At 41.3% G+C, this 26,568-nt stretch overlaps 1 protein-coding gene across 1 annotated transcript in view; it reads left to right on the top strand.

Moving 5' to 3' along the window:
• Positions 1-25,224, top strand: part of LOC149789666 (uncharacterized) — a 107,774-nt gene extending 82,550 nt beyond the window's left edge. The window contains exons 14-15 of the mRNA XM_089973090.1: positions 21,083-21,101; positions 24,296-25,224. Of these exons, the coding sequence (XP_089829216.1) occupies positions 21,083-21,101; positions 24,296-24,978 (702 nt within the window). The 3' untranslated portion in view covers positions 24,979-25,224. The remainder of the gene's footprint in view (positions 1-21,082; positions 21,102-24,295) is intronic.
• The last annotated feature ends 1,344 nt before the right edge of the window (positions 25,225-26,568 follow it).

The raw sequence follows: 26,568 nt of genomic DNA, 5'->3' as shown, positions 1-26,568 counted from the left end.
CAGAAAGAAGAATTGGAGAAATTTATACAACGACAAAAGGAAGCGGAACAGGCTTTTCTCCTACAGCAACAGCAGCAAGAAGAAGAGGTAAGAAAAAAACAACAGCAACAACAGCAAGAAGAAGTAGCAGCAAAGAAACAAGAGGGTGAAAATGAAACGGTCACGGTACTGTTGGACATTTTAGCGGAGTTAAGAAGTCTGAAACAAATGTATCAGACTTCTTTATTACGACCGAAGAGAATACGACCTTCCCGAGCCAAACACGTCAACCCTGTGACTAAGCCTACCGTACCACCCTTAGTGATTTCAACTCAATCATTATCATCATCATCAACATTACGCAGTCCAGAAGTAGGCCTTGGCCATGGCAAAGGCTTAAGGCAGTTAAAATTGATTGCTTAAACTCACACCTACTCCATGAAGAAAAAGGCCCTTTTCAGGGCCACCCACATTTCTCGAAAAGAAATACAATTTCAATTTGCCAATAACTCGAAAAAAACCCACCCATTTTACCCCTATAGTACGTGTCTTTGTATGAGTGCGTGAGTGTAGCTTCTTATTTTTAAAATCAAAACTCAAAGACACTTACCTTATATCATTCATTTATTCTTTTATCCATTGTTACAATCCAATTCACAATTCACAACACAACACTTTAATTAAAAGTTCAATGACTTCTTCTGTCTCCTTGTTTAGTCTCTCTGTTTTTTGAATTTCTTCACCGTCTTTTCCTCATTTTCTTCCCTTCTTCTTTTCTTCTTCTCCTGTTTCTTTGCCTCTTGTTGTTGTTGTTGTTGTTGTAGGGTTTAACGCCATTTTTCAGCACGCGATTGGCTATACATGGCGGCCAGTATTAATGGTGGAGGAAGAACCCGGGAAAACCCCGGAAAGAACCACCGACCCACGAGAAGCTACTGGCAGGCTTTCTCACATATCCACATTAGCCGAATCCGAGACTCGAACCCAAGCAGACAGAGGTGAGATGGCAGTGATCCGTAACGGAGAGCGCTTTAGACCACTCGGCCACTCGGGGCCCCTTTGCCTCTTGTAAATAGAATTGTCTTTTTTCTTCCTCTTCTTCCTCTGAAGAATCACTCTCTTCTTCCGAAGAATCCCTCTCTTCTTCTGAAGAATCCCTCTTTTCTTCTGACTCCTCTTGTTTCTTTTTTGGGCAATCTGGAGACCAATGTCCTTTTTCTTTACAATAATAACAGGTATCTTGACTTTTGTCTTTTTTAGCCCCTGTTTTTGTTCTTTTTTGACGGTCTGGACACTCTGAAGATCAATGCCCTTTCTTCTGACAGATATAGCAAGTATCTTGACTTTTATCTCTAAAGGAAGGAGAGTAGTCCGTAGGCTGGTCTGAAGAGAATTTTCTAATGACCCCTCGCAAAGCTCTGACGAAACGTTCCATCTGGTTAGTCTCTTCCATCGTTGTGCTCGGCTTGAGAGTGAAATGAATAGTGAAAGGACAAGACACACACCCTTTTATATACGCTGGTCTGCTATGACTATAAAGTAGCTCATGGTGTTTGAACTTGAGTCATTTGACTTTTTGCTTTCAAGATGAAACGATCTAATTCATTCGAGAAGAAAGAAGAAGAAAGTAAGAGGCAGAAACGTGATCTATCGCCTCGTACCAGGGCTGAAATCTTGGCACAAATTCATGCCAGTGATTTTGAAGAGGACATGAGTGAACCAGAATCCGAACCCTCTAAACAAAGTTCACCACCCTTAGTCAACCCTGAAAAGTACTATTCCATCCGAGAGACGGAAAAGCGCTCCTCTAGAAAATTTAGAACCACGGCTTACAAATACACGGTGAAGTTTAAAGATTTCAAGGCTGAAGTGCCGTTAGAGAAAGCAGAAGTGTTTATCACTGGGGTGTGGGATTCTTTGCTCACTGCACTCAAGCAACAATGTCAACCCAAAGAAGACGATCGCTTGAGACTTTCCATACAACACGACGGTTTGAAATCCCCTGTTTGGATCGAGTTTAGCACCCCTGCAGAATTGACCGCTTCCAAAGTCATGGACAAGATTCAACACGTGCAACAATCTAATGACCAGTTTGACATCACCGATGGAAAAGCCACATTGGACATGACCCACGTCTCTCCTCCTCAAGGGACCGGACGCAAAAAGATGTTATTGGTGAACGACCTTCGCAGCATTAAGCGTAGCCTTGTCCAAATTCACAATCCTCATGACCAGATGTGTTTAGCCCGTGCCATCGTGGTGGGACGAACCTATGCCAACAAGAACGACACGGCAGAATGGAAAAGAACCTGGAAAACTATTCGACAATCGGACAGAGCCAAACAACGAAACGAAGCAGAACTCCTGTTGCAACAAGCTTGCCTGTCCAAAGACACACCCTGTGGCATTCCTGAGATGCAAAAATTGCAAGATGCCCTAGCTCCACGATACACCTTGAAAGTGTACCCTCAAGAAGTGCTCGGGCCTCTGTTGTTTCGAGGGCAAGATTTTAAGGACGGAAAATACATTCATGTTTATCATCACGATGACCATTTCGATACCATTACCAGTATCACCGGATTCCTGGGATACGGTTATTACTGTGAGAAATGTGACCATGGTTATAATAATCGAGAGCAACACAAGCATTGTGGATTGAAATGCACAGGATGTTTGGCCTCTTCACCCTGTCTGAGCGAAGAGCCAGTGCCTTGTTCAACTTGTCTGCGCACGTTTGTCAGCCCTACCTGTTACCAACAACATTTGAAGACGCAAGGTTCACAGAAGAAATGCGCTTGTCAACTGCTGAGATTGTGCTCTACGTGTGAACAAGTCATACGTACCAATAATACCAAGGCACACGTATGTTCAGGAAAGAAAAAATGTCACATTTGTCACCACATCGTGGACTTTGAACACCAATGTTACGTGCAAAAATACCAACCCCCACCAGAGAAAGAGGACGGTCACAAGAAGAAAGGCAATTTCATCTTTTTCGATTTCGAATGCATGCAAGAAACCGGCATTCACATTCCTAATTTCTGCGTGGCTCATCGAGCGTGCGAGAAGTGCATTCAAGAACCTATCTTCAGTCATTGTCCTCACTGCAGCAAGATTCCTGGAGGGCGTGAAAAAATCTTTCGGGGACTGAACACGCTAGCCGATTTTGCCCAATGGGTCTTAGACCCCATCGACAAGACGTGGAGCCAAGAGGACATCGAACGTTACGGAGATTGTCATCGTCATGCCACGGTGATGGCTCACAATTTCTCCGGATACGATGGACAGTTTCTTCTCAGATACTATACGGAACAAGGCACAGAACGTCCTAAAGTCACTTTGAACGGAGCCAAAATCATTTTCATGCGAGTGGGACAAGTGCAGTTTAAAGATTCGATGAGTTACTTGGCCATGCCTTTGAGTCGAATGCCTAAAACGTTTGGAATGACAGAAATGGCTAAAGGGTACTTTCCACACTTTTTCAATACGGAAGCCAATCAACATGCCGTTCTACCCCATTTACCTGAGGTTCACTATTACGACCCCGACAACATGCGTACCGAACAACGAGAAGCTTTCTACGCTTGGTACCAGGCTCATGCCTCTGACCCCTTCGACTTTCAGGAAGAAATGCTAAAGTATTGTCGTTCCGACGTGGACATTTTACGGCGTTGCTGTGGAAAATTTCGAGAACTGTTCATGGAACACGGAGGGGTCGATCCTTTGAAAGAAGCTTGCACCATTGCCAAAGCGTGTTCCTTAGTGTACCGCCAACGATTCATGCCTGAAAACACCGTGGCTGTCATTAGTCCTCAAACGACCCACTATCTCAAGCGTCAATACTCGGTCAAAGCCCTACGTTGGTTACATTACTTGTGCGACAAGGAAGACAAATGGATTCAGCATGTCCGCAACGGAGGAGGCGAAAAGACCATCGGAACGTATTCGGTCGATGGCTGGGACTTAGAAAACCCCAAGATCGTGTACGAGTTTAACGGTTGCTTATTTCACGGATGTCCCGTCTGTTACCCTGACCGTGGCACTAAAAATCAGTTTTTGCAACGAACCATGGAAGACTTGTACCATGACACTTGTCAGCGGCGCCTAAAGTTAGAACAGCAAGGATACCAAGTGGTGGAAATGTGGGAACACGAGTACGATCACCGTATGAAAACCGATCCCGAGTTTAAACGCCTCGTGGAAAGTTACCAGTTCATGGACCCGCTGAACCCGAGGGATAGTTTGTACGGAGGAAGGACCAATGCCACCTGTTTGCTGTACCAAGCCGACGAAGAGAAAGGAGAAGAAATCAAATACTTGGACGTGTGTTCGCTGTATCCCTACGTGTGCAAATATTGTCGCTTTCCTGTAGGGCACCCGCAATTGCTGACGGAACACATCGACCTGAAAAACATTCGACAATACGAAGGCTTGATCAAGTGTAAAGTTTTGCCTCCCACGAACCTATACCATCCCGTCTTACCTCACCATTGTCAAGGCAAACTGATGTTTCCCTTGTGCCGTACTTGTGCCGAAACGTGCAACCAAGATCAGCCTTGCCATCACAGCCAGGAAGAACGGGCCTTGACGGGAACCTGGGTCAGCGTAGAATTGTTCAAAGCTCTGGACATGGGATACCAACTGTTAGAAGTGTACGAAATTTGTCACTTTCCCAAGACACAACAATACCACAAGGGTGACCCCACGCAGAAAGGCATTTTCGCAGACTACGTGGATGCCTTTTTGAAACTGAAGCAAGAAGCCAGCGGCTATCCTTCCTGGTGTCACACTCCCGAAGACCAAATACAATTCAAAGAGAAATACTACGAACAAGAAGGCATCACTTTAGACCACATCGAGAAAAACGAAGGCAGGCGATCGTTTGCCAAAGTGATGTTAAACTGCTTGTGGGGTAAAATGGCACAACGACCGTGTTTACCCAAGACGGAATATTTGACCGAACCTTCCCGCTACTTCCAGATGATTCACGACAAAACCAAATACATGAAACACGTGGACGTCGTTCGAGAGAATTTAATCTTGGTCAATTACGAAGAAGATCTGGACTTTGTACAAGACGACCCTTTTGGAAATGTCATCATTGCGGCTTACGTGACAGCCCATGCTCGCTTAAAATTGTACGAAGCTTTAGAACTGTTAGAAGAACGCGTCCTGTACTTTGACACGGACAGTTGCATTTACATCCATTACCCGATTCAACATCACCCTAACATCGAAGGAGACCGTTTAGGAGCCTGGACAGACGAGCATCCCGACGACAAGATTCTAAGTTTCGTCAGTGGCGGTCCCAAAAATTACGGCTACGAATACCGTGACAAACAAGGAGAAGTGCACACGACGTGCAAAGTGAAAGGACTGACTCTGAATTATCGTACCAGTCGAGTGGTCAACTTTGGGGTATTGAAAGAAGCCTTGCAATCGGGAGAGGATGGAAACTTTAAAGTGACCACCTACCAGCCGAACAAGATTGTACGTTTACCCACTCACCACATCGTCAGTCGACCCTTGGAAAAAGTCTATCAAATTGTATACCAGAAGCGAGTGCGACTTCCCAATCACTTTACGTTGCCGTACGGTCACGTCGGTATTGGTCTGTATATAAAAAAGGAACCCTAGGCAAGATCGATAGTTCATTGTGACTACCAAGACCGAGCGAACAAGATGAATACTTTGAAAGATTGTAAAAAAGTTGTATCTTCCTCTAGTGTGACTAATACTGGATGGATAAGACCCAGGCATTGCGACGGAAAATGTCCGGAAGGAAACTGCGATTGTCCATGTGGTTACCATTGTAACTGCGTAACGGAGTTTGCAGACGAGTGCGATTGTGAGCCTTGCGATGTGTACGATGCTGTACGTTGTGACCTGAGCGATGCCGTAAAGCATCATGGGAACTTTGTTCTCACTGCCCCTGTCATGGAAAGTGATGCTGTGCGTGTCAAACCTGAGGGATGCGAAAGCGATGCCGCTCGTCCTCTTAGACATTTTACCGGGTTTAAAGGGGAATGTTCACCTTCACGTCTACCCCCCTACGGATGTCATCCAGCCCTGAGCAAACTCCTGTTCCTGTCACCCAACCCTCATCGAAACGAACCTGTGAAAAACGAATATTCGTTTCCTGTGCGTTTGTCGGAATACTGTGACTTTGAAAATCGTCTTCAATCGTTCAAAGGAAAATGGCCTAAATATCTGGGAGGACCGACCCCCGAAGAATTAGCCAGAGCCGGATTTTTCTACTTGGGCGAAGGAGATAAAGTCAAGTGCTTCAGTTGCGGTGTGTCACTTCACCACTGGGAACCGCAAGATTCGGCCTACGTAGAACATGCTCGATGGTCACCGAATTGTCATTACTTACCCTTAGTGGGACCGAGACATTGAAGTAACTTCTTACCATAATAATCTGTTCATGGATACTTTGCTAGAGAACATTCGTGCCTTGCCTGTGGAATTGAGAGAATGCATTTACCGAGAGCTGGTCAAAATACAAGTGAAACGTAAAGAACAATTGCATCCGTTACGTCACCGGTGTTTGAACCACTGGTACCTTCAGGCTATACAAGGACTAATTGAGTTGAAAGTGTTCCATTGGACAGACATTGATCAACGACCTCCTGGTTATAAAAAGAAATGGTTTGGTATTGACGATTCTATCTACTACATTGTAAACGTACTGCATCGAATTCCAGAGGAAGAGTTAACGAATTACCAACATCTTTCACGCAATGTCAACTTGGTGAAAGAGGAAACTTCTGAACGAATTGTAATGTGTAAATTAGTGGTGAAACGATTTAGATTCGACAATGAATTAAAACCATGTCTGTGCAAACAGTACATTTCTTGTGTCAGACCAAGGAGGATTTAGTATGACCTATTCATGGATACTTTGCTAGAGAACATTCGTGCCTTGCCTGTGGAATTGAGAGAATGCAGTTACCGAGAGCTGGTCAAAATACAAGTTAAACGTAAAGAACAATTGCATCCGATACGTCACCAGATCTTTAACCACTGGTACCTGAATGGTATAAGAGAACTGATTCGTCAGAAATTCTTTCAATGGTCAGACATTGTTCAAAACTTTGAGGTCGCTAATGATCGACATGTTCATGATTATGGTTACTTCGAGATTCACCTAGTGCAACGCATTGAGGAAGACAAGTTAAAGGATTACAAACATATTTTACGTGGAATCTGCTTAGCGGAAGAGGAAACACTTAAACGAACTCTGACGTTTCGGTTACAGTATGCAAGATTTAGATTCCCTACTGGAGAACGAAGATCTCTGGCTAGAAAGTACGTGTATTGCATCCCAAAAAAAAGAGAATATAAAAACAGGCTGCCATGCCACGGTTTATGTCACATGTCATCCAACAGATTCCGTGGAAGGAACTCAATGACCATATTCAAACCGTGGATCATTACCATCAATTATTACAAGAACTTTATCCATTCAATTTGGGACGACAAGTGGTGTGTGTCTTAGTGACTTGTTTTTTGGGATTTCGTTTACCAGCCGATTCTTTGTGGACTCTTTACGATCAGTACTTACCACCTCAATGGCCTTAAATGGTCACGAAAAACTCCTTTTGCTCAAAGCCTTGCGTTTTCATCTGGATACTTCTCAACCTCAACAGGAAAAAAAGATTCGTCAACTTTTAGCTACCCAAGACGTGTATGACGATGTGTGTGTAGCTTGTGACTTACATCCCCATTGGACAGATGTCCGTGCCTGGAAAGAATGGGGTTTTGAGGCTTGGACCCAAGAAGTGGCCCAGTATGCACGAGAGTTGTTCAAGGAAAAAAGTTACTTTTCAACCCGTGTTAGTGACGGTGCCAGAAGAACCCGTCACCCAGGACAGGACTGTCGTGGACAGACCTGAAAGACCCTTTCGGGAGGACACTTGTGTGACCTTACCCCCTACTATAGAACTGGTTAGAACATTACCCAAAACATGTTGTACAGACACTTGTGTTTATTCCACGTTCATCGTTATCATGTGCCTTTTATCCTTGTACTTAAGCCTTTGGCTTTTATGTATTTTTGTCTTTCGTATTCATGTTTGAAAAAAAAATTCAATAAACGTGTTCTGAAAAAGTATATAAACTCTTGTCTTGTTTGTTTTCGTGTCACAAGTGACATTTCTCACACCATGGCTACCTCTGCTGTCTCTGCTCCCTCTTCCTCTACTGTCAAAGTCATCGACGAACACTTAGATCGTGCCAGTTGGGAGGCTTTGTATCTTCGCCATCCCTTTAACATGCTCATTGCTGGACCTAGCGGTTCAGGCAAAACCGAATTCGTCAAACGTTTGATCGAACATAAACATCATTTGATCGATCGACCCCCTCAACGGATCGTGTGGTGTTACAAAGAGTGGCAATCGGCGTACAGCCTCTTGCGAGAAAGTCAAGGCGATTCCATCGTGTTTGTGGAAGGCATTCCTAAAGAAGACGACGGCATCGTCTCTGACTCCCGTCAAACCCATTTGGTCATTTTCGACGACATGTTAGGAGAAGACGAAGAAGAAATTAAACTGTGGTTCACGCGCAAAGGGCATCACCGTAATGCCAGTGTCGTTTACATCACCCAAAATTTGTTTCAACAAAGTAAAGCCCATCGTACCATCAGTCTCAATGCCCATTACGTGGTCTTGTTTAAAAGCCCTCGAGATAAATCGCAAGTGCAAGTCTTAGCCAAACAGTTAGGAACGCCTTGGCTGACTCAGGCGTACGACGATGCCACTCAAATGCCACACGCCTATTTACTCGTCGATTTGAAACCTACGACTCCCGAGGATTTGCGATTTCGTACCCACTTGTTTCACCACTGGTGTCAAGACGGAGGGCCTGTCCTGTACACGTCTCCGTTCTCGACTTCATTTCACTCCCCATGAAAAAATCTATAAAAACCTCATACCCTTTTTCGTCTGTCTCACACAGTGTGAACATGACGTCCCTTCAGTCGCATCTTCCCGTCAAATTGATTCGTGCCTTGTATGGCATCAGTCGAGAAAAAGATCCACAAACACGAGCTCGTGTCTTAGAAGCTAGTCTCAAAGAAGTCTTACGATGGTTCACAGTGACGGCACGTCAATTACTCCAAGGAATCATTCAGATTCCTCATCAAACCAAACGCTTTTTCGATCGAAACAAAGTCGCTTTGGTCCAACTGGCCGATCCCCGCATCGACACTCAAACCAAAAAACAAATCATTTTGAAACCTGGAGGGAGCGGTACTCTAGGAGGGGTCATCATTCGCTCTCTCTTAAGATGGGATCCTAATGCCCCCAAAGTTATCCCCAAGACAAAAGTCCAACGAAGCCCCAAGAAGAAAAAGAAAAAGACCAGGTCCCCAAGAAGAATAACTTCTCCAGTGGCGGGACCCTCCTCTTACCAGACACCACCCCGGAAAAAGAAAAGAAGCCCCCAGAAAAAGAAACAGAGAAAAAGTCCCCAGAAAAAGAAAAGTCCACAGAAGAAAACTAGTCGCAAGCGAGGCACCCCGGCCAGGACGCAACCTTACACTCGCAAACCACGACCTGCCACGGCAGTGACTGCGTCTCCGGCAGCCTCACGTTTGTCCACTTCTCCGTTGATGTCACCAGGAACTGAAGAGTACTTGGAGACGTTGATCACACCAAGAACTTCTCCGTTGATGACCCCCAAAAGAACTTCCCCAGTGGCAGGACCCTCCAATTTAGCGGCAGTGGCTGCTGCTCACAAAGTACCTTCTCCCAAAATCAAAGTCCATGAAAGATCGGGTATGTTACAAAGTTTACTGCATTTGTCCAAGCAAGAACTGGCTCGATTTAGTCCGTTGCGTACCCCTGCACGACGTGTCATGCCTGTCCTCAAACTGATACGCCGTAAAGACAATCAGTGGCGACGCGTTCCAGTATAAAAAAGGCCTGTGACCAAGTAGGATATCAGTGTTTTTTTGGTGCTCCTGAAGACTCAAAGATGTCACCCTCCAGAAAACCCCAAGGAAAGAAAAGGAAAGGACTGCCACCACGTTTAACCAAACATGGGGACCTGTTATCTGTCCTGTCCAAAGCTTCTACACCCCTACGAAAAAATCTCATTCAAACGGCCTCCAAAGAGGTCATCGATACCGTGTGCGAATGTTGTTTGAACGTTTTGAAAGGCACGATCCCTTTGTCCAAACACCAGAAACAATGCTTAGGCAAACATCGTCACGTTCTTCGCCAAATGGTTCAAAAGAAAATTCCCATTCGTCAAAAAAAGAAGATGTTAGTGCAACGTGGAGGTATTTTACCTCTCTTGTTAGGCCCCATACTGAAAGGAGTCTTGGGAACCATGTTGGGAGGACTGGTGGGAGCAAGATAAAAAGGCCTCGGAAGTTCCAAGATCTCAGAATCGACCCCTGACAACCCCATGGAAGGACGAAAACTAGCTTTAGTGCCTTACAAACGATGGATGGAATACCATCGGTGGCAAGAACAACACAACCCGCATTTACCTCCCAATCCCCATTTGAGCGAGATGTCCCAGTTACAACACGAATTGCAGTCCTTGATGGATCGCCAAGATTTGTCCGAAACAGAAAAATCGCAAAAGTACGGTCAACTCTTGCAACGACTGCAACTCTTTCACCAGAAAGCTTTAGACGAAACAGCTCTACCCACTCTGAAAGATTTTAAGACCTTGATGAAAAGTCCAGCACCATCACCAGTACCAGTACCAGTACCAGTGGTCAAGACAGAAAAAGGAAAAGAAGAAGAAGAAGAAGAAGGGTTTCAAACTCCACCAGAAAAAGTACGCAAGTTAACAACACCACCTACCTCCAGAATTGGATGGATTAAAAAGATGATGGCCACCCCTTCTTCATCACAAGAGAAAAAGAAAGTGAAGACAGAAGTGAAACAAGAACCGATATCCCCTGCTCAGACATCCTCCTCTTCAACACCTATTGCCGGTCGCACACGCAAAGCATTGCAATCCAAGAAAATACCCCAAGAGAAAAAGAGTAGCCTCTTCCAAGAGTGGGTGCCTTATTAAGACACCAATCAACACAAAAAATGGAAAAAGTCTTAGCCAGCATTTACTACGATCCCTCGCATCCTGCAGGTTACCCAGGAGTTCAAAAATTGTATCGTGCTGCCAAAACGCGACTGAAAAGTCTCCGTTTACCTCAAGTGCAACGATGGTTACAAGAACAAGCTACCTACACTTTGCACACACCCATTCGACGCAAGTTTGCCAGAAGTCGCACCCGAGTGGAAGGTATCGATCATCAATGGCAAGCCGATTTAGCCGATGTCTCTCATTTGGCCAGCTACAATCGTGGCTACAAATATTTGTTTTGTGTCATCGACGTCTTTTCCAAATTTGCCTGGGTCGTGCCCTTGACTTCCAAATCGAGCAGCGAGTTAGTGCGAGCCCTGCAACGGGTGTTGAAACAAAGCGGTCGTCACCCTCTTCGATGGCAAACGGACAAAGGCACCGAATTTCTGAACCAAGCTTTCCAAAAAGAATTAAAGAAACGTGACATTCATTTTTTTACCACCGAGAATCCCGAAACCAAAGCCAGCATCGTGGAGCGTTTTCAACGCACTTTGAAAGAACGCATGTGGAAATATTTTACGCATCACCACACTCTGAAGTACATCGACATCTTACCGCACCTGGTGCAAGCGTACAACCAATCTTACCATCGAAGCATCGGACGTGCCCCGCAAGACGTGACTCCCGAGAACGAAGTGTTGGTGTTTGAGCGCCAGTTTGGTACGTCCCCGACGAGGGCTGTCCCCAAGAAAAGTGGAGAGTTGACGGTAGGAGATTGGGTGCGCATTGGCAAAACCAAACGCACTTTCGACAAAGGTTACTTACCTAACTGGACGACCGAATTGTTTCGTGTCACTGGACGAGTGCATGGCCGTCATCCTGCCGTCTATAAATTGGAAGACATGAACGGAGAAGTGCTCAAAGGAACGTTTTATTTGCCCGAGTTACAACGTGTCACCAAAAAAGAAGACGACGTGTACGACATCGAAAGCATTCTCGAACGCAGAACCCGTAAAGTGGGCAAACGACGTGTCAAAGAAGTCAAAGTACGTTGGAAAGGATATCCACCCAGTTTCGATTCTTGGATCGACGCTTCGCAAGTCATCGACTATAAAAAGAAGAAGTGACCATCATGCCCTTTCACACATCAGACGCAGCTACGTCGACCACTCCTTGTTCACCCAGTTCTTCTGTGCAAGATTTACAAAAACAACCCTTGTGGGTGTGGTGTGGAGAACGTGTGCCTAAAACGCAAATCGTCTTTTTCTGCCAAATCTTCGTGGTGTATTGTGTCATCGGGGCAGCCATCGCCAATTTGAGTTTGCAACAAGGAGACAAACAATTGTGGACCATTTTATTGAGCAGTTGCATCGGTTACCTGCTTCCCAATCCCTCCCTGAAATTCTCCTCGAACGGAAACCACGGGAACCTTGTGTCCAGTGCCAGTGCCAGTCACCACTCCAACAACCACAATCAGAACCCCATTTTGGGCGGAGACACGTCTCTGACGTCCAGTAATATCCCCTCGGACAGCCACAGAACTCTAGAATTATGAGTCACCAAAACCAATTTTACTTAACCTTACCCAGTGACAGTTCCATGGAGGTGTTTCCCAACAACACGTTGTGCTGTTACACGGCCAAATTACCTCAGGCCATCCCCTTAGATCACGAAGCCCATTGGGAAGTGGCTTTGGTAGAAATGATTCACCCAACACAAATCAAAAACATCACTGAAACTCAAAACTTTTTTGAGGTCGAAATCCTGAACGAACAATTACAAAAGACCATGAATGAAATCGGCGGGTTTTCAGGGATCACAACACAAGCCAGCAATCCAGCCTTCAAAATCTACACCTTGAAAATTCCAGCAGGGTTTTATTTTAGTGGCCAACATTTGGTGGACACTATTGCGGACAGGTTCGAGTTAGCCTTTGGCAAAGCCCTGAACAAACATCCTAAACGTGTCACCCTGGAGTACCATAAAGTGGCTCGTCGCTTACTGATGAAATTTCAGGATACTCAACTGTTGTCCTTCAGGTTCAATGGTAGTTTGTTTGAAATTTTGGGTGGACATGCAGAAATGGTCACACACAATATGAGCCCCAAGATCAACAGTAATATGGATTTTTACAAAGCTTTTGGAAAACCGGTAGAACTGAACCAAGGACTTAATTTGATCTTTGTGTAATCCGATGTGGTGGAGTACAACGTGGTGGGACACACCTCCGTGCCGTTACTGCGTGTCATTCCTTTCAAAGTGGATAGTACCACGACCAGTGACCAGGAAGGTGGAAACACTTACCACGTCCACCGGGAATTTGTACATCCTCACTATTTACCCGTCAGCAAGTCGTATTTGGACACGGTCAACATTGCTATAAAAGGAGATTTGGGACAAAATATTCCATTCACCAAAGGAAAAGTCACGGTGAAACTCCATTTTCGAAAACGGTTTTCTCACGACTCGTAAGTAAGTCATGTATCCAGTGTACCGAGGGGTTGCTCAACAGAGAGGACACGGTTTAGGAGACATGTTAAAATCGGCCTTTCGTTCGGTGGCCCCGGTGTTGAAACCGATGGTGACACGCGGATTGCACGCCTTGAAAGATGCGGCACTGACACAAGGCAAAGAATTTCTCCAAAATGTCATCATCGACAAACAAAACCCTAAAGAAGCCTTCATGAGGGCTGGCAAAAATGTCTTGCTGCAAACGGGCAAAGACATTTTGGGTCGCCGAGACACACCTATAAATGCCCTGCACGCTACCGAGTCAGGCATTCAGCAAAGACAAGGCAGAAAGAGACGACGACGAAGAAAACACCCTTTCACCAGACTTCAAGCGAGAAAGGCCAAGAAAAGAAGAACCTTTCGAGACTTAGACGTTTTCGATTATTGAGAGAACAGAACAAAAAAATGATGCACCGAGAGTCTTGCGCTTGTTCCAAGACGGAACTGGATCTGTTTGCCATGCCCCCCACCATGATGACCATGCAAGAATCCCAGTGGGTGGAATTTCATCCCGTCTCCTCATTGACCGATTCCGCTCCCATCGAGTTTGAAATCAAAGGACAGCCCGAAGATTACATCGATCTGAATAGCAGTTACTTGTACCTGAAAGTCAAAGTTCTAGATAAGGAAAATAAAACAGTAGAAGACACTGAGAATATAGCTCCCGTCAACAATTTCATGCATTCCTTGTTCAGCTCAGTGGACTTGTACTTGAATAACAAACTAGTCAGCAGCAGCATGGATACATACCCTTACCGTGCCTACCTGGAAAATCTCTTGACGTACGGAATAGATGCCAAGGACACTCATCTCAATGCTTGTGTGGTATGGGAACCTGACGAAGTGAACAAGTTTAAGATAAGTGACGCAGGTGACAATGACGGCTTTGGGGAAAGACGAAGCAGAATCACAAATGGACAAAGTTTAGAACTGATAGATCGTTTGCATTTGGACATGTGGTTGCAAGAAAAATATTTGCTAAACGGGGTAAATCTTCGCCTGAGACTGAATCGTAGCAGTACCGCTTTCCATTTGTTGGCTGATGCTGATGCTACTAAGACTGGCAATCCCAAAAGCCAAATCGAGGAGGCCAAACTCTACGTACGACGCGTGGAAGTGTTACCCAAAGTGGGAAACGACATCAGTCAGACGTTGAGCAGAACGACCGCCAAGTATCCCATACGACGTGTGGAAGTGAAAACGTTCACCATTCCCGTTGGACATCATTCCATGATCGAAGATCATCTGTTTCAAGGACAGTTACCCAAACGTTTAATCCTTGGTATGGTCGAGAATTCAGCCTTCAACGGAGCCTTCGCTGAAAATCCTTTCCACTTTCAACACTTCGACGTGAAGAAAATCGAAGTCAGTCGCGATGGCAAGACCTTGTGTACCCGACCTTTCGAGCCTGACTTTGCCAAGAAGAATTACTTGAGATCGTACTTGTCCCTGTACGAAGCCACGGGCCAGTTAGGAACCAACACCAGTCACGGCATTACGTACAAGGATTACGCAGGAGGTTATGCTTTGTGGGCTTTCGATTTCACTCCAGACCAAGGCAGCGACGAGGGACATTTCCATCCTATAAAATCAGGCCAGATTCGTGTGGAACTTCAGTTTGCAAATCCTCTGCCAGAGACAGTGAACGTCATCCTGTATGCAGAATTCGATAATACCATAGAAATCAACAGTTTGAGAGAAGTCATCCTAGATTATTAGAAACCATGGAAGACTGTTATCCCTCTTTACCTAGTGGAGAAACTTTAGACATGAAATGTGAGGAAACAGTGGAAGAAGAAGAAGTGATCATGATGAATTCGAGATGGCCAGAACAAGAAGCCCATTTAGTCTCCTGTTTTGCCAAACACTTGGTCGACAAAATAACAGAATTGATCAAGAAAAATTGCTATGGATGTCAAAACGATCATCCCAGTCAAATTAAACACGATAAATGCCTGATGTTAAGTCAAGAAGAAAAATTGGACGAGTATCTAGACGAAGCTTGGAGTCTCATCTCGAACAAAGACGTGTTGCATCAGTGGTATAAAGACTTGCGTGAACATTCTTGTCCACCATTAACCACTCAAGAGATCCATCGTATCGAAGCTCTCCTGAATCAGAGTGAGGAAACAGAACGAATAACCGTTTATTCGTCAGACATTTTCAAGCAAAAAGTCAGGATCGAATTGACAACTTATTATTACCTGTGAAGAAAAAAAACACACAAATCAATGGATACCTGGGAACTTTATTACCTTTTGAACCACAGTTCGTATACGGCTTCTTGGAATCCTGTCGTCTGTGCTAAAGATGAACTCCCTCATCGCAAACCTAAAGACCATCAAGCTTACGTGATCAACACGGACGACAGTCATCTCCCAGGAACCCACTGGGTAGCCGTTTACTTTCCTCAAGAAGGATGTGTGGAATATTTCGATTCGTACGGATTGCCCCCTTTGGAAGACGATATCATTGACTTTATGAGAAGAAATGCTCAGACTACCCGATTCAATAATGTGAAATTACAAGGCACAGATTCCTTGGTGTGTGGACAGTACTGTGTGTATTTTCTGCATCATCGCAGCCTGGGCTATTCCTTAGAACATTTAGTGACTCATTTTGATCCTCGTTCTTCTGCTAGAAACGATGTGAAAGTAGATCGATGGTTTTGTGACCATTATGCTTATCTTTTGTCTCAAGCTAGGAAACGTAGTGTCCATCAATGGCCTAATGATTTCCAACAGTGGAAATCACAATTTCATTCACAACGTTGTCAGTCCTGTTTAAAGTAGATTGCCAATTGAGAAAAAAATGTTTGTGATTTGAAAAAATTGTTTGATGTTATATTGTTGGATTATTGTTAAAAATGTTAGAGTTGTTGTTTAGTGTTAAGTGATTTTTCAATAAAAAATGTTGTGTTTTGAAAAAATGCTTTTGTCTTTTGTTTAGCTATAAGAATGTTGAATTGATGCTCTTTCATTTCTTACTATCCCTCTCATGACACTCACTAAACGTTGCGGCTCGAAAACCGTGTGGGGGATGTTTTCCTTCACGTCCGCGCTTTGACTTTAAGAACCGGGTTTGTTCCCAGTCTAACCATCCATTGTCGACTCATCCTCCTAAGAAGATGTGCTCCAAACTAGCTAAGCTCAACGAAGCCTACGTGAATTTGCATAGGGTCAGACACAGTCTGATACCGAAGCCAGAAGAAATAGAGAATGTGAGAATGTTAAAAATCACTGAAGACCTGATAGAAGAGCTCTTCAGAGAAGAAATGAACAGGGAGAAAGAAGAATGGACAGAGAAGTACAGACTTCAGAGACAGCAGCAACAGCAGCAACAACAGCAGCAACAACCTGAAGCTGACAGAGGCTTTGTCGATTGCTGTATCGACACCAAAGAGTTCTTCTTCTCTTTCCGAAGAAGCAGACCTATCGCCAGAAAGTCTATCCTCAGAGGACATCGCATTCTTAGAAACTAAAAAAGAATGCCATAGCAAAACAAAAAAAAACAGCCCTTTTCAGGGCTACCCAATACTCTAGAAAAGAAATAATTATTAATTTGCCAATGTGTATAGGTAGAGTAGTGTGAAAATAAACACTAACTCTTTATTGATAGTGAGAGTGTATGTGTTTGTGTGTGTGTTTGTAAGTGCTCAAGTAAGTTGGTGTGGATAGTAGATTAAAATGATGTCTTTTTTTGGTGTTTGAGGTGTATATTTGGGGTTAAATTGGATTGCTTTGCGTATGTAAATAGTCTATTGAAGTGATTTATAAAAAATTTTAAAATAGTGATGGGTAGCATAAAAAAGTGAGTGAGTGTTTCTTTTAGGTCGGCGCGTTGTTGTTTTTTTTTTTGGTCATGATCTAGGTAAGATGAATTTTATGTTTTTAGGGGGATGTTTTCCTTCACGTCCGCGCTTTCAGTATAAATTAAAAATTAATCGTCAGTTGGGCCCATCGTCGACCTGTTAACAGCAAGACAATGAATACAAGGATTGTGAAGCTGCTAGAACTCCAGATGCACCTGGAATATGCCAGGCGCATAGTAAACGAACTATCAGCGGGGGCTATCGTAGAAGAAGCAAGAATGAAGAAAGAAGAGGAGGAGAGAAGAGAGAGGGAAGAAGAGGAAAAGAAAAGAGAAGAGAGGATGTCGTTCAATATTTCCGAGACAGAGGATTGGGGTGTTGAAGCGAATCATCCTCCCTCTGCGCTCCCCAGAAGAAAGGTGAAAGAAGACTGGGGAAGAAGATGCGTGTGTGGCGCAAGACCAGGAAGGTGCAACCATTAGATAGGTGCATCTGGAGTTGAAAAAAACCAACAGCCCTTTTCAGGGCTACCCAATACTCTAGAAAAGAAATAACTATTAATTTGCCAATGTGTGTAGGTAGAGTAGTGTAAAAATAAACGCTAACTCTTTTTTAATAGTGAAAGTGTATGTGTTTGTGTGTGAGTTTGTGTTTGTAAATGTTGAAGTAAGTTTGTGTTTGTAAATGGTGAAGTAAGTTTGTGTGACTAGTAGATTATGGGTTTATTTATTGATTCTTAGCGTATGTAGAGAGTATAGTTGTGGTTATATTATATGAAATGAGAAAGTAGGGGGATGTTTTCCTTCACGTCCGCGCGTTGTTGGGTCATGATCTAGGTAAGATCAATTTTATGTTTTAGGGGGATGTTTTCCTTCACGTACGCGCTTTCACTATAAGAACCCCCAGTGTTCGTTGTTCAAACCATTCTGCAAAGAATAAAAAGAAGATGGCGTCAAACCAAATGGACAAAATACAAACCTTGCAAGACGTTTTAGACAACTTAGGAATAATGGAACAGATGCTAATAAGACTCGTTGAAGACCATTATTCCTATAGTCCCCATCGTGTAAAGATGGAAATTAATAACTTAAAAAAGGTAAAGGATAAGATTAGTGGTGTCATGAAAGAGATAAAGGAGGAGAAGGAGGATGAAGAGGAAAGAATAAGAATAAGCAAATGGAACGAAAAAATTGAAAAAGAAGAAAATGAAAAGAGGAAGAAAGAAGAGGAGGAAGAGAAGAAGAAAGAAGAGGAGGAGAAGAAAAAAAAGAAAGGGAAGAAGAGTGTAGGAGATAAAATAAGAACTTGGTGGAGAAAAAGAAGAAATTAGAAGAAGAAGAAGAAAACCCAAAGGCCCTTTTCAGGGCCAGCCATATTTCTCGAAAAGAGATAGCCTTTCCATTGCCTACCCCTTTTTTAATTTTTCTTTTTTAAAAAAAAAATACCATGTTCCATTTCCCTTGACGCTATACAGTCCCACCCTGTTTAAATTCCTTTGACGCTATACAGTCCCAATTCCCATGTTCAATTCCTCTTGAGGCTATATCGTCCCACGATTTTTCTCTATGTTAAATTCCCATTGAGGCTATATGTTCCCACGATTTTTCTCCATGTTAAATTTCCATTGAGGCTATATGTTCCCAAGGGGGTCTGTAATACTAATTCCCATTGAGGCTATAGGATCCCCCTTCACTAGTTATACTGATATTTAGCTGAACTGGTCATAGACAATATGAGCTTACTGGGTGATCTGTTCTCCTTCATGCATCCATCATATGTATTCCGCTGTCTGTCAATGTATTAGCATAAGCTTGTTATCTCAACTCCTCCAAAACTATTTGGAGGTCTGCCATGAAAATGTGCACACGTATTCATCCCAAGGTCATGATAGACCTTAATGAAGATGGTTCTGCTTAGACATCCAATATGGCCATAGAAGTGGTCATCTTGAAAATCATGTTGTTGCTAATTTTCTGAGTGTATGGTCTTGTTAACAAGGAAATGTCGCAAAAATAATTTTTTAAAAATGTTTTAATTGTCTCTAAATGTAAATGGTGCTGATCTTATGTAGGATATGGAGACCATCTTTAAACTCTCATTATTTCCTCTCCTCATTAATTGATGGTCAAACTAAAACACGGGCATTTGACTCAAAGACTTTGTGTGATGCTTAGTTGGTCCTGAACAAAATAGTGCCAATTTGATGTAGAATATTTATGCCAAGGCAGCCATCTTCATACTCTTGTTTTATCTACTCCTCCTGAATGGATTGTCATATAAAGATGGTGTTTTAACTAAAAGACATCTTACGATATGTGATTGGTCCTTAGTGAAAATCATACCAATATGAAGTCCAATATGGCTGCCACAGTGGTCATTATTAAAATCATATTATTGTTATTCATTCTCCATGTTTGGTCATATTGGCTTAGAATTTTCACTAAAGACATCATAGTGTTCAGCCAGTCACAAATAAACGTGATGCCAGTCTGACATCCAATATAGTTGCCATGGCACTCATCTTTAAAATCTTACCACACTTCTGTTTGAGCAGGAAGTCATACTGTACGATGTCCAGTTGGTCAGTAATGAAAATGGTGATAATATGATGTTCCCTCTGACCACTACAGTTGGCATCTTGTACATCTTGTTATTTCTCCTGAAAGGAGAGTCGTGTCTTGAAAATACTGGTGTTTAATCATCTCCAACATGGATTATTATTTCGACAACAGGATTTTGGTCCAAATTTTTTTTCTTCCGAGTACCTAGTAAATATCCAATGTATATATAGTAAATATAAAGTAGTATATATAGTAAATATCCTAAATGAATATGATGTCAGTCATACATCCAGTATGACTGCCATGATGACTTTCATAAATATCTTGTTGTCAGTTTCCCTGATTCATGATAGCATGGAGTTTTCGCAAAGTTCTAAATTAACCTGGCACCAGTCATACAACCAATCTGGCTGCCATGATGACTTTCATAACTGTGTCATTTTCCCAGAGTCATGATAGCATAGGGTTTTCAAGAAGTCCTAAATTAAACTGGTGCCAGTAATACAATATCCAATATGGCTGCTATGATGACTTTCATAAATGTCTTGTCAGTGTCCCTGAATTGATGATCATAATGACATACGGTTTTCACCAGAAGTGTTCTTATGATGTCTACTTTGTTCTAATGAACAGTGTAATGCTTATATGCAGTATGTGTATCACAGTAGCTAATTAAAGCATATCAGAGATGGTTTCGACACTTAAATTTCGGAATTCATGTTCGCCCAGTAGAGCGTCCTTCAAGGGACTCTTGTTACTTCTTAATGTATATGATAGGTTAGAATACTTGCCATATAAACTTTTCAATGGGTCCTTGCGCTTCACTTTAAGGTCATGTTTGATAAAATTCAAGAAGGATCACCACTGCTTTTCCCATGCCAATGTAGTCCTCACATACTATAACATGTGTTGCTTAATGTGTTCTTTTTATCCCATATTAGCAATCTTTGTGAAAACTGTATCAGATTCCTTCCACCAAATATCAATATATTTAGCCTGGATAATCAGTCATAGAAAAAATGGCAGACTCCTTACACAACATCGCAACATTTATCTTATATCATCAGGGGATGGTAATTCTTGTTCCTACATAAGTGAGGATCCCAATTTTACACATAGTGGCACGTAAGCGGTAATGAATAATAAACTATAAAATATATTTTTCTTTACTTTCCAGGAGCAGTCTGCTGATGGATGTAAGTATACATTTCTCTCATTGTATTCTTTAACCATTCAATAATTTATGAGATACTGATGGATGTAAGTATATATTCTCATTGTATACTTTTTACTATTCAGTAATTTATGAGATTACTGATGGATGTAAGTATATATTCTTCTCACTGTATACTTTAACAATTTAATAACTTATGAGATTACTGATGGATGTAAGTATATATTATTCTCATTGTATACTTTAACCATTCAATCATTTATGAGATTACTGATGGATGCAAGTATATATTCTCATTGTATATTGTAACCATTCAATAATTTATGAGATTACTGATAGATGCAAGTATATATTCTCATTGTATACTTTAACCATTCAATAATTTATGAGATTACTGATGGATGTAAGTATATATGCCTCTCATTGTATACTTTAACCATTCAATAATTTATGAGATTACTGATGGATGTAAGTATATATTCTCATTATATACTGTAACCATTCAGTAATTTATGAGATTACTGATGGGTGTAAGTATATATTCTTCTCATCGTATACTTTAACCATTCAATAATTTATGAGATTACTGATGGATATAAGTATATATTCTCATTGTATACTTTAACCATTCAATAATTTAGGAAATTACCTTTCAGAATCTTCTTTCTCTCTTTTTGCAGTTATTTTATCTGAAGTTTGTTTTGCTTTTGTAATTTCTCTAAAGTCATCATTGTCATAAGGTCAAGTGGTGCGACTATCATGAGTTCATGGTCACTAGTCAGTCATTGTATTGGTAGTCCACCTCAACGGTCACATCACTATTGTAACTATTTATGTCTTATGATGCACCACCCTGAGGTAACGCTGTACACAGAAAAGAAAACCAAGTACATGTATTTAATCCAAATAACAAATTCCATTACAGCTAGTCCTACTCAACGGTCAGATCACTATTGTAACTATATATATTAAGTCTTTTGATGTACCAATTTCATCCCATGCTCTGGTTCATTGTATTGCTAGTCCTACTCAGTGGTCACATCACTATTGTAACTATATATAGGTATTATGATGTACCAATTTCATCCCATGCTCTGGTTCATTGTATTGCTAGTCCTACTCAGTGGTCACATCACTATTGTAACTATATATGTCTTATGATGCACCATAGTCAGCAGTCATTCATTAATACTGACCGTCAAGCATAACCCATCGTGTGCTGAAAAATGGCGTTAAACCCCAAAACAGCAGCAACAACAACAACATCATTCCCAGTCAGAAGCTTATGTGATATTATATTATGGTCATGTTAGCTCCACAGGCTGTTATTGTATATAATGTCATATTATGGTTGTGATAGCACTAAAGGCTGTAAATGTATGTGATATCATTATGTTAGGCCACCTGGTTGTAAGTGTATTTTCTGCTGTATTATGGTTATGTGACTGGCATGTACTGGGCATCATCTGTCATCAGGCAGGTGTCTTTCAACAATGATTCCTTATTTCAACATCAAAAAATCTTCTCAAACAATTTTAACCATGGTTGGCATCATTCTCCTCAAAAGGTTTTTCCATCCATCCAGTAGGCTTGCCATTGCTCAATTAGAAACATTTCTTAATGTTGGGGAACATAATGCAGATTTCTTGGTCAACAACCCTTGTAAGGCCCCAGCTGTGAGGTAAATATCACCTAGGTGATTGGTCTTGGTCAACATCCCTTGTAAGGCACTGGCTTTGAGGTAAATATCTCTAAGGTGAGTGGTTATGGTCAACATCCCTTGTAAGACACTGGCTTTGAGGTAAATATCACCAAGGTGAATGGTCTTGTTCAGCCACACCAATATGAGTGGTCTTTTGCCTTCTGAGGCCTCTTTTTTTTGAAGAACTGATTACAATTAAGAGACAGTAACATAAGGTACAAACTCAGCAATGGATTATTATACACAACCATGACTGAGTCAGGTTCAATGCAGAATGAACACATGAAATGACGAGTGCAGTTTCAGGAAAAATAGAAAAAATGCAAAGTGTAGAATCCAGAATGGTGAATGAAAAAGGAACATAATGCAATTGCAGTTCCTCAATCAGTTTTTGACAATTATTGTCAAGCAACCACTTAATTTTCACAATCAAAAACACTTTCGCACAATGATAAAGAATCGGATTGTTTTACACTGACAACATTACCCTTGTTGAAGCAGAAGTCTATCACCACTGATGACTATTTCGGAGCAATTTTTTAAAATTGAAATAAAATAATAAAATTTGCAGGCTAATATTCTGCAGTTATAATATTACATATATATGGCAGTTGTGCTTTTATTATTCATGTTCTTTGGGTTTATGCATTTCTAATAACATTTGCCACCATTTGAGAAAAGCTAGCACTTGTTTTAAGGCAGAAACAAATTGGCTTTGGAGTCAATTGGTCAAATGTCAGGGTCATTCTACTGAAATAATAGAACTGATTAACACATAATAATAACAATCTAAACATCAGTTCAATCAGTTTCTTTTCCAGAACAGAAAGATCACAATAGAACTTCAATTATTTAGTCATATCAAACAGCAGTGTATTAATGGGGATTTCAGATTTATATTACTGATCTGTGTTAATTCCTTCTATACTCCCAGACTTTTCCCATTCTACACAGTACATGTGTCTGAGATAAATCTCTGTAGGTGACCAATATGAGTCTGAAGCAATGCTTTCCAACTGCACTTTTTAGCAAGGTTTACATACCAAATGTTATCCTTTGCACCTTCAACAAACATGCTAAATATACAGTTAACTGTAATATCAGATTTTAATTTCATTGGAGAAACTTGAATCAGAATACCCTCTGTATTTTGTGTACTATGTAAGCCTCGAAAATTCTGCAGACATTTGGTATAGTTTCTCAATTAAATTCTTAGTAAATTCAATTGAATTCCAGTATAGGTTGTTAATGTAGTTTTAGTGTTTTCAATAGAAATCCAGTATACTTTGGTAATATAGTCTTAGTAAATTCAGTAGAATTCCAGTATAGTTTGTTAATGTAGTTTTAGTGTTTTCAATAGAAATCCAGCATACTTTGGTAATATAGTCTTAGTAAATTCATTAGAAAAGGCCTCTATTTTTGTTGATATATGAATACATATCCTGAACATTTATGTATGCTATTAGAATGTGTATGCATTTACTAAATTTTATATAAATTTTGTCATCTTTCAGCTTCTGCTGTTCCCATGCCACCACCACCAGCTGGTGATACAGACAGATTCATGCGTCTGACATACCTGTTGGTTGATGTTGGATCCAAGGTTTTGAGACAATTGTTAAGTCATCACACAGTCACTCCGACCTGCACTTTGGACCAGTATCTTGCCAAAAACAAGAATACCATCAACGGTCTTCTTAAACGAAAGGTATTACACCAGTCCCAGATTGATATCTTGTTCCCACCAACTGGAGGCAATACAAACATAGAAGACTATGATGTCACACTTCTTTCCGCTCTCTTTAACAATATCGTACCTACCCTGGCTCAGCAGGAAGAGGGCATGATAAAAAGTTTGCGAGAAGACAGGAACAAACTGTATGGACATGCTAAGTCATGCAAGATGAATGCCATGGAGTATCAGACCTGCTGGAATAGCATCAGCTCAACGTTGACAACCCTCAGTCAGCAGTGTGGAGACGCCAATTTTCAGAATGAGATATCACAGGAAATTCATCAAATTCAAGTTTCAGCAATCGCTACTGGATCCTACCTGGATATCCTAAATACTTGGTTCAGCACAATAGAAACAGTTAAGGGATCAATAGAAACAGCTGAAGGTACAATACAGGCTTTGACATCTAGGGTAGAAGCTCTAGAGTTGAAGAAAACAGCTGAGGAGAGTGAGGGCAAATAATGGGAAAATATATGTCACTATAAGAAAGCAATAAATATGAGGAAAACTTCGTCATAAAGATTTTATGGTTTACATTGTCTTAAAGAACTCCCTGCAGCCAGAAAATACTGAGTAGGGAAGGAAATTAAGTATCCCAAGAAAGTGTGTGGTATATAATTACATTTGCCAGGTCTGTATTATTCTGAAGAAATCATTCCAATTGTTTATAACAATCATCATTTTCGATATATTTCTACAGTAGTGGAATGACAGTGAGCTTGAAATTGACAATTCTGCAATCCCTACTCACTCCTACCTCTAGAAGAAAACAAAACAGTTGGCTTGGTTAAATAATATGTCTCAAAAGTACTCTTGATTTATTAGTATATCACATAAATGCGAGTCACAAACGCTATTACTTGAAACAAGTATGTTAATTAGTAAAAATGTGGACCTTTGAATCAAACTAAATATCCCATTAGTAAATCGTGAACTATTCTGCCTTTAAGCCAATGAAACCGTCTCACTGAAGTGAGGCATAAACATTACATATGCTTGCCAGCCATTGAAGGAAAAGTTTAAGAACAAGTCTTAAACATTTGTTCTACTAAGCAGTACACAGTTCTGGGAAAGTGAGCAAAAGATACCAGAACTTGATTATAATTAGTAATTTAAGACAGCGTGTACAGTCGGAACATGTATTCAGACTGAGTGGTAAACATGCATGTGATGAATGGAAGGAAATCTTTAAATCAGGTTGTTGACAATCATTATGACCATAACTATGGACATTTGCAGAATTACTTGAATGGAAGGAGTCAGACCCTAACTCAGGATATAGTCCAGTTTACTTGAATAGAAGGAGTCAGACCCTAACTCAGGATATAGTCCAGTTTACTTGAATGGAAGGAGTCAATCCCTAACTCAGGATATAGTCCAGTTTACTTGAATGGAAGGAGTCAATCTCTAACTTAGGATGTAGTCCAGTTTACGTGAATGGAAGGAGTCAATCCCTAACTCAGGATATAGTCCAGTTTACTTGAATGGAAGGAGTCAATCCCTAACTCAGGATATAGTCCAGTTTACTTGAATGGAAGGAGTCAGACCTTAACTCAGGATATAGTTGTTTTACTTGAGAAACTGATTAAATTCCAGGACAATGTGAATCTCACTTAGGGAGACAATGTGTATGACATTCAACCTGAACAGTTTATTGTTTTATGTTTGTTAAACCAGTTTAGTTTCACTACTGATCAAAACTGAAGTTTATTTGTAGACTACTGATTAAAGTGGCTTACATTGTGTGTTGTATTTGTAGACTACTGATTAAAGTGGCTTAGGCTGTGTTTTTTATTTGCAGAGTACTGATTAAAGTGACTTAGATTGTTATGTTTTCTGCCAGCAAAATGAATGATTCATGAACATGCAAACTTGAGGTATGATTTTCAGAACCAGAGGCTAGTTAGTAAATTGCAGCAGAAATTCCTGATCATTTGCATGGAATATTTGAAGAACAATTTTAAGTTGAAAACTGTATTTTTGAAAACTATTAATTTATCCATTTTGTACGTAATACAGTGCATGCTGATTTATTGACTGTTTTATTGTAAA

The sequence above is a fragment of the Sinohyriopsis cumingii genome, chromosome 10 (assembly GCF_028554795.1).
Source record: "Sinohyriopsis cumingii isolate HCF-2022 chromosome 10, ASM2855479v2, whole genome shotgun sequence".
NCBI lineage: Eukaryota > Metazoa > Mollusca > Bivalvia > Unionida > Unionidae > Sinohyriopsis > Sinohyriopsis cumingii.
This window is presented reverse-complemented; position numbering and strand designations above follow the sequence as displayed.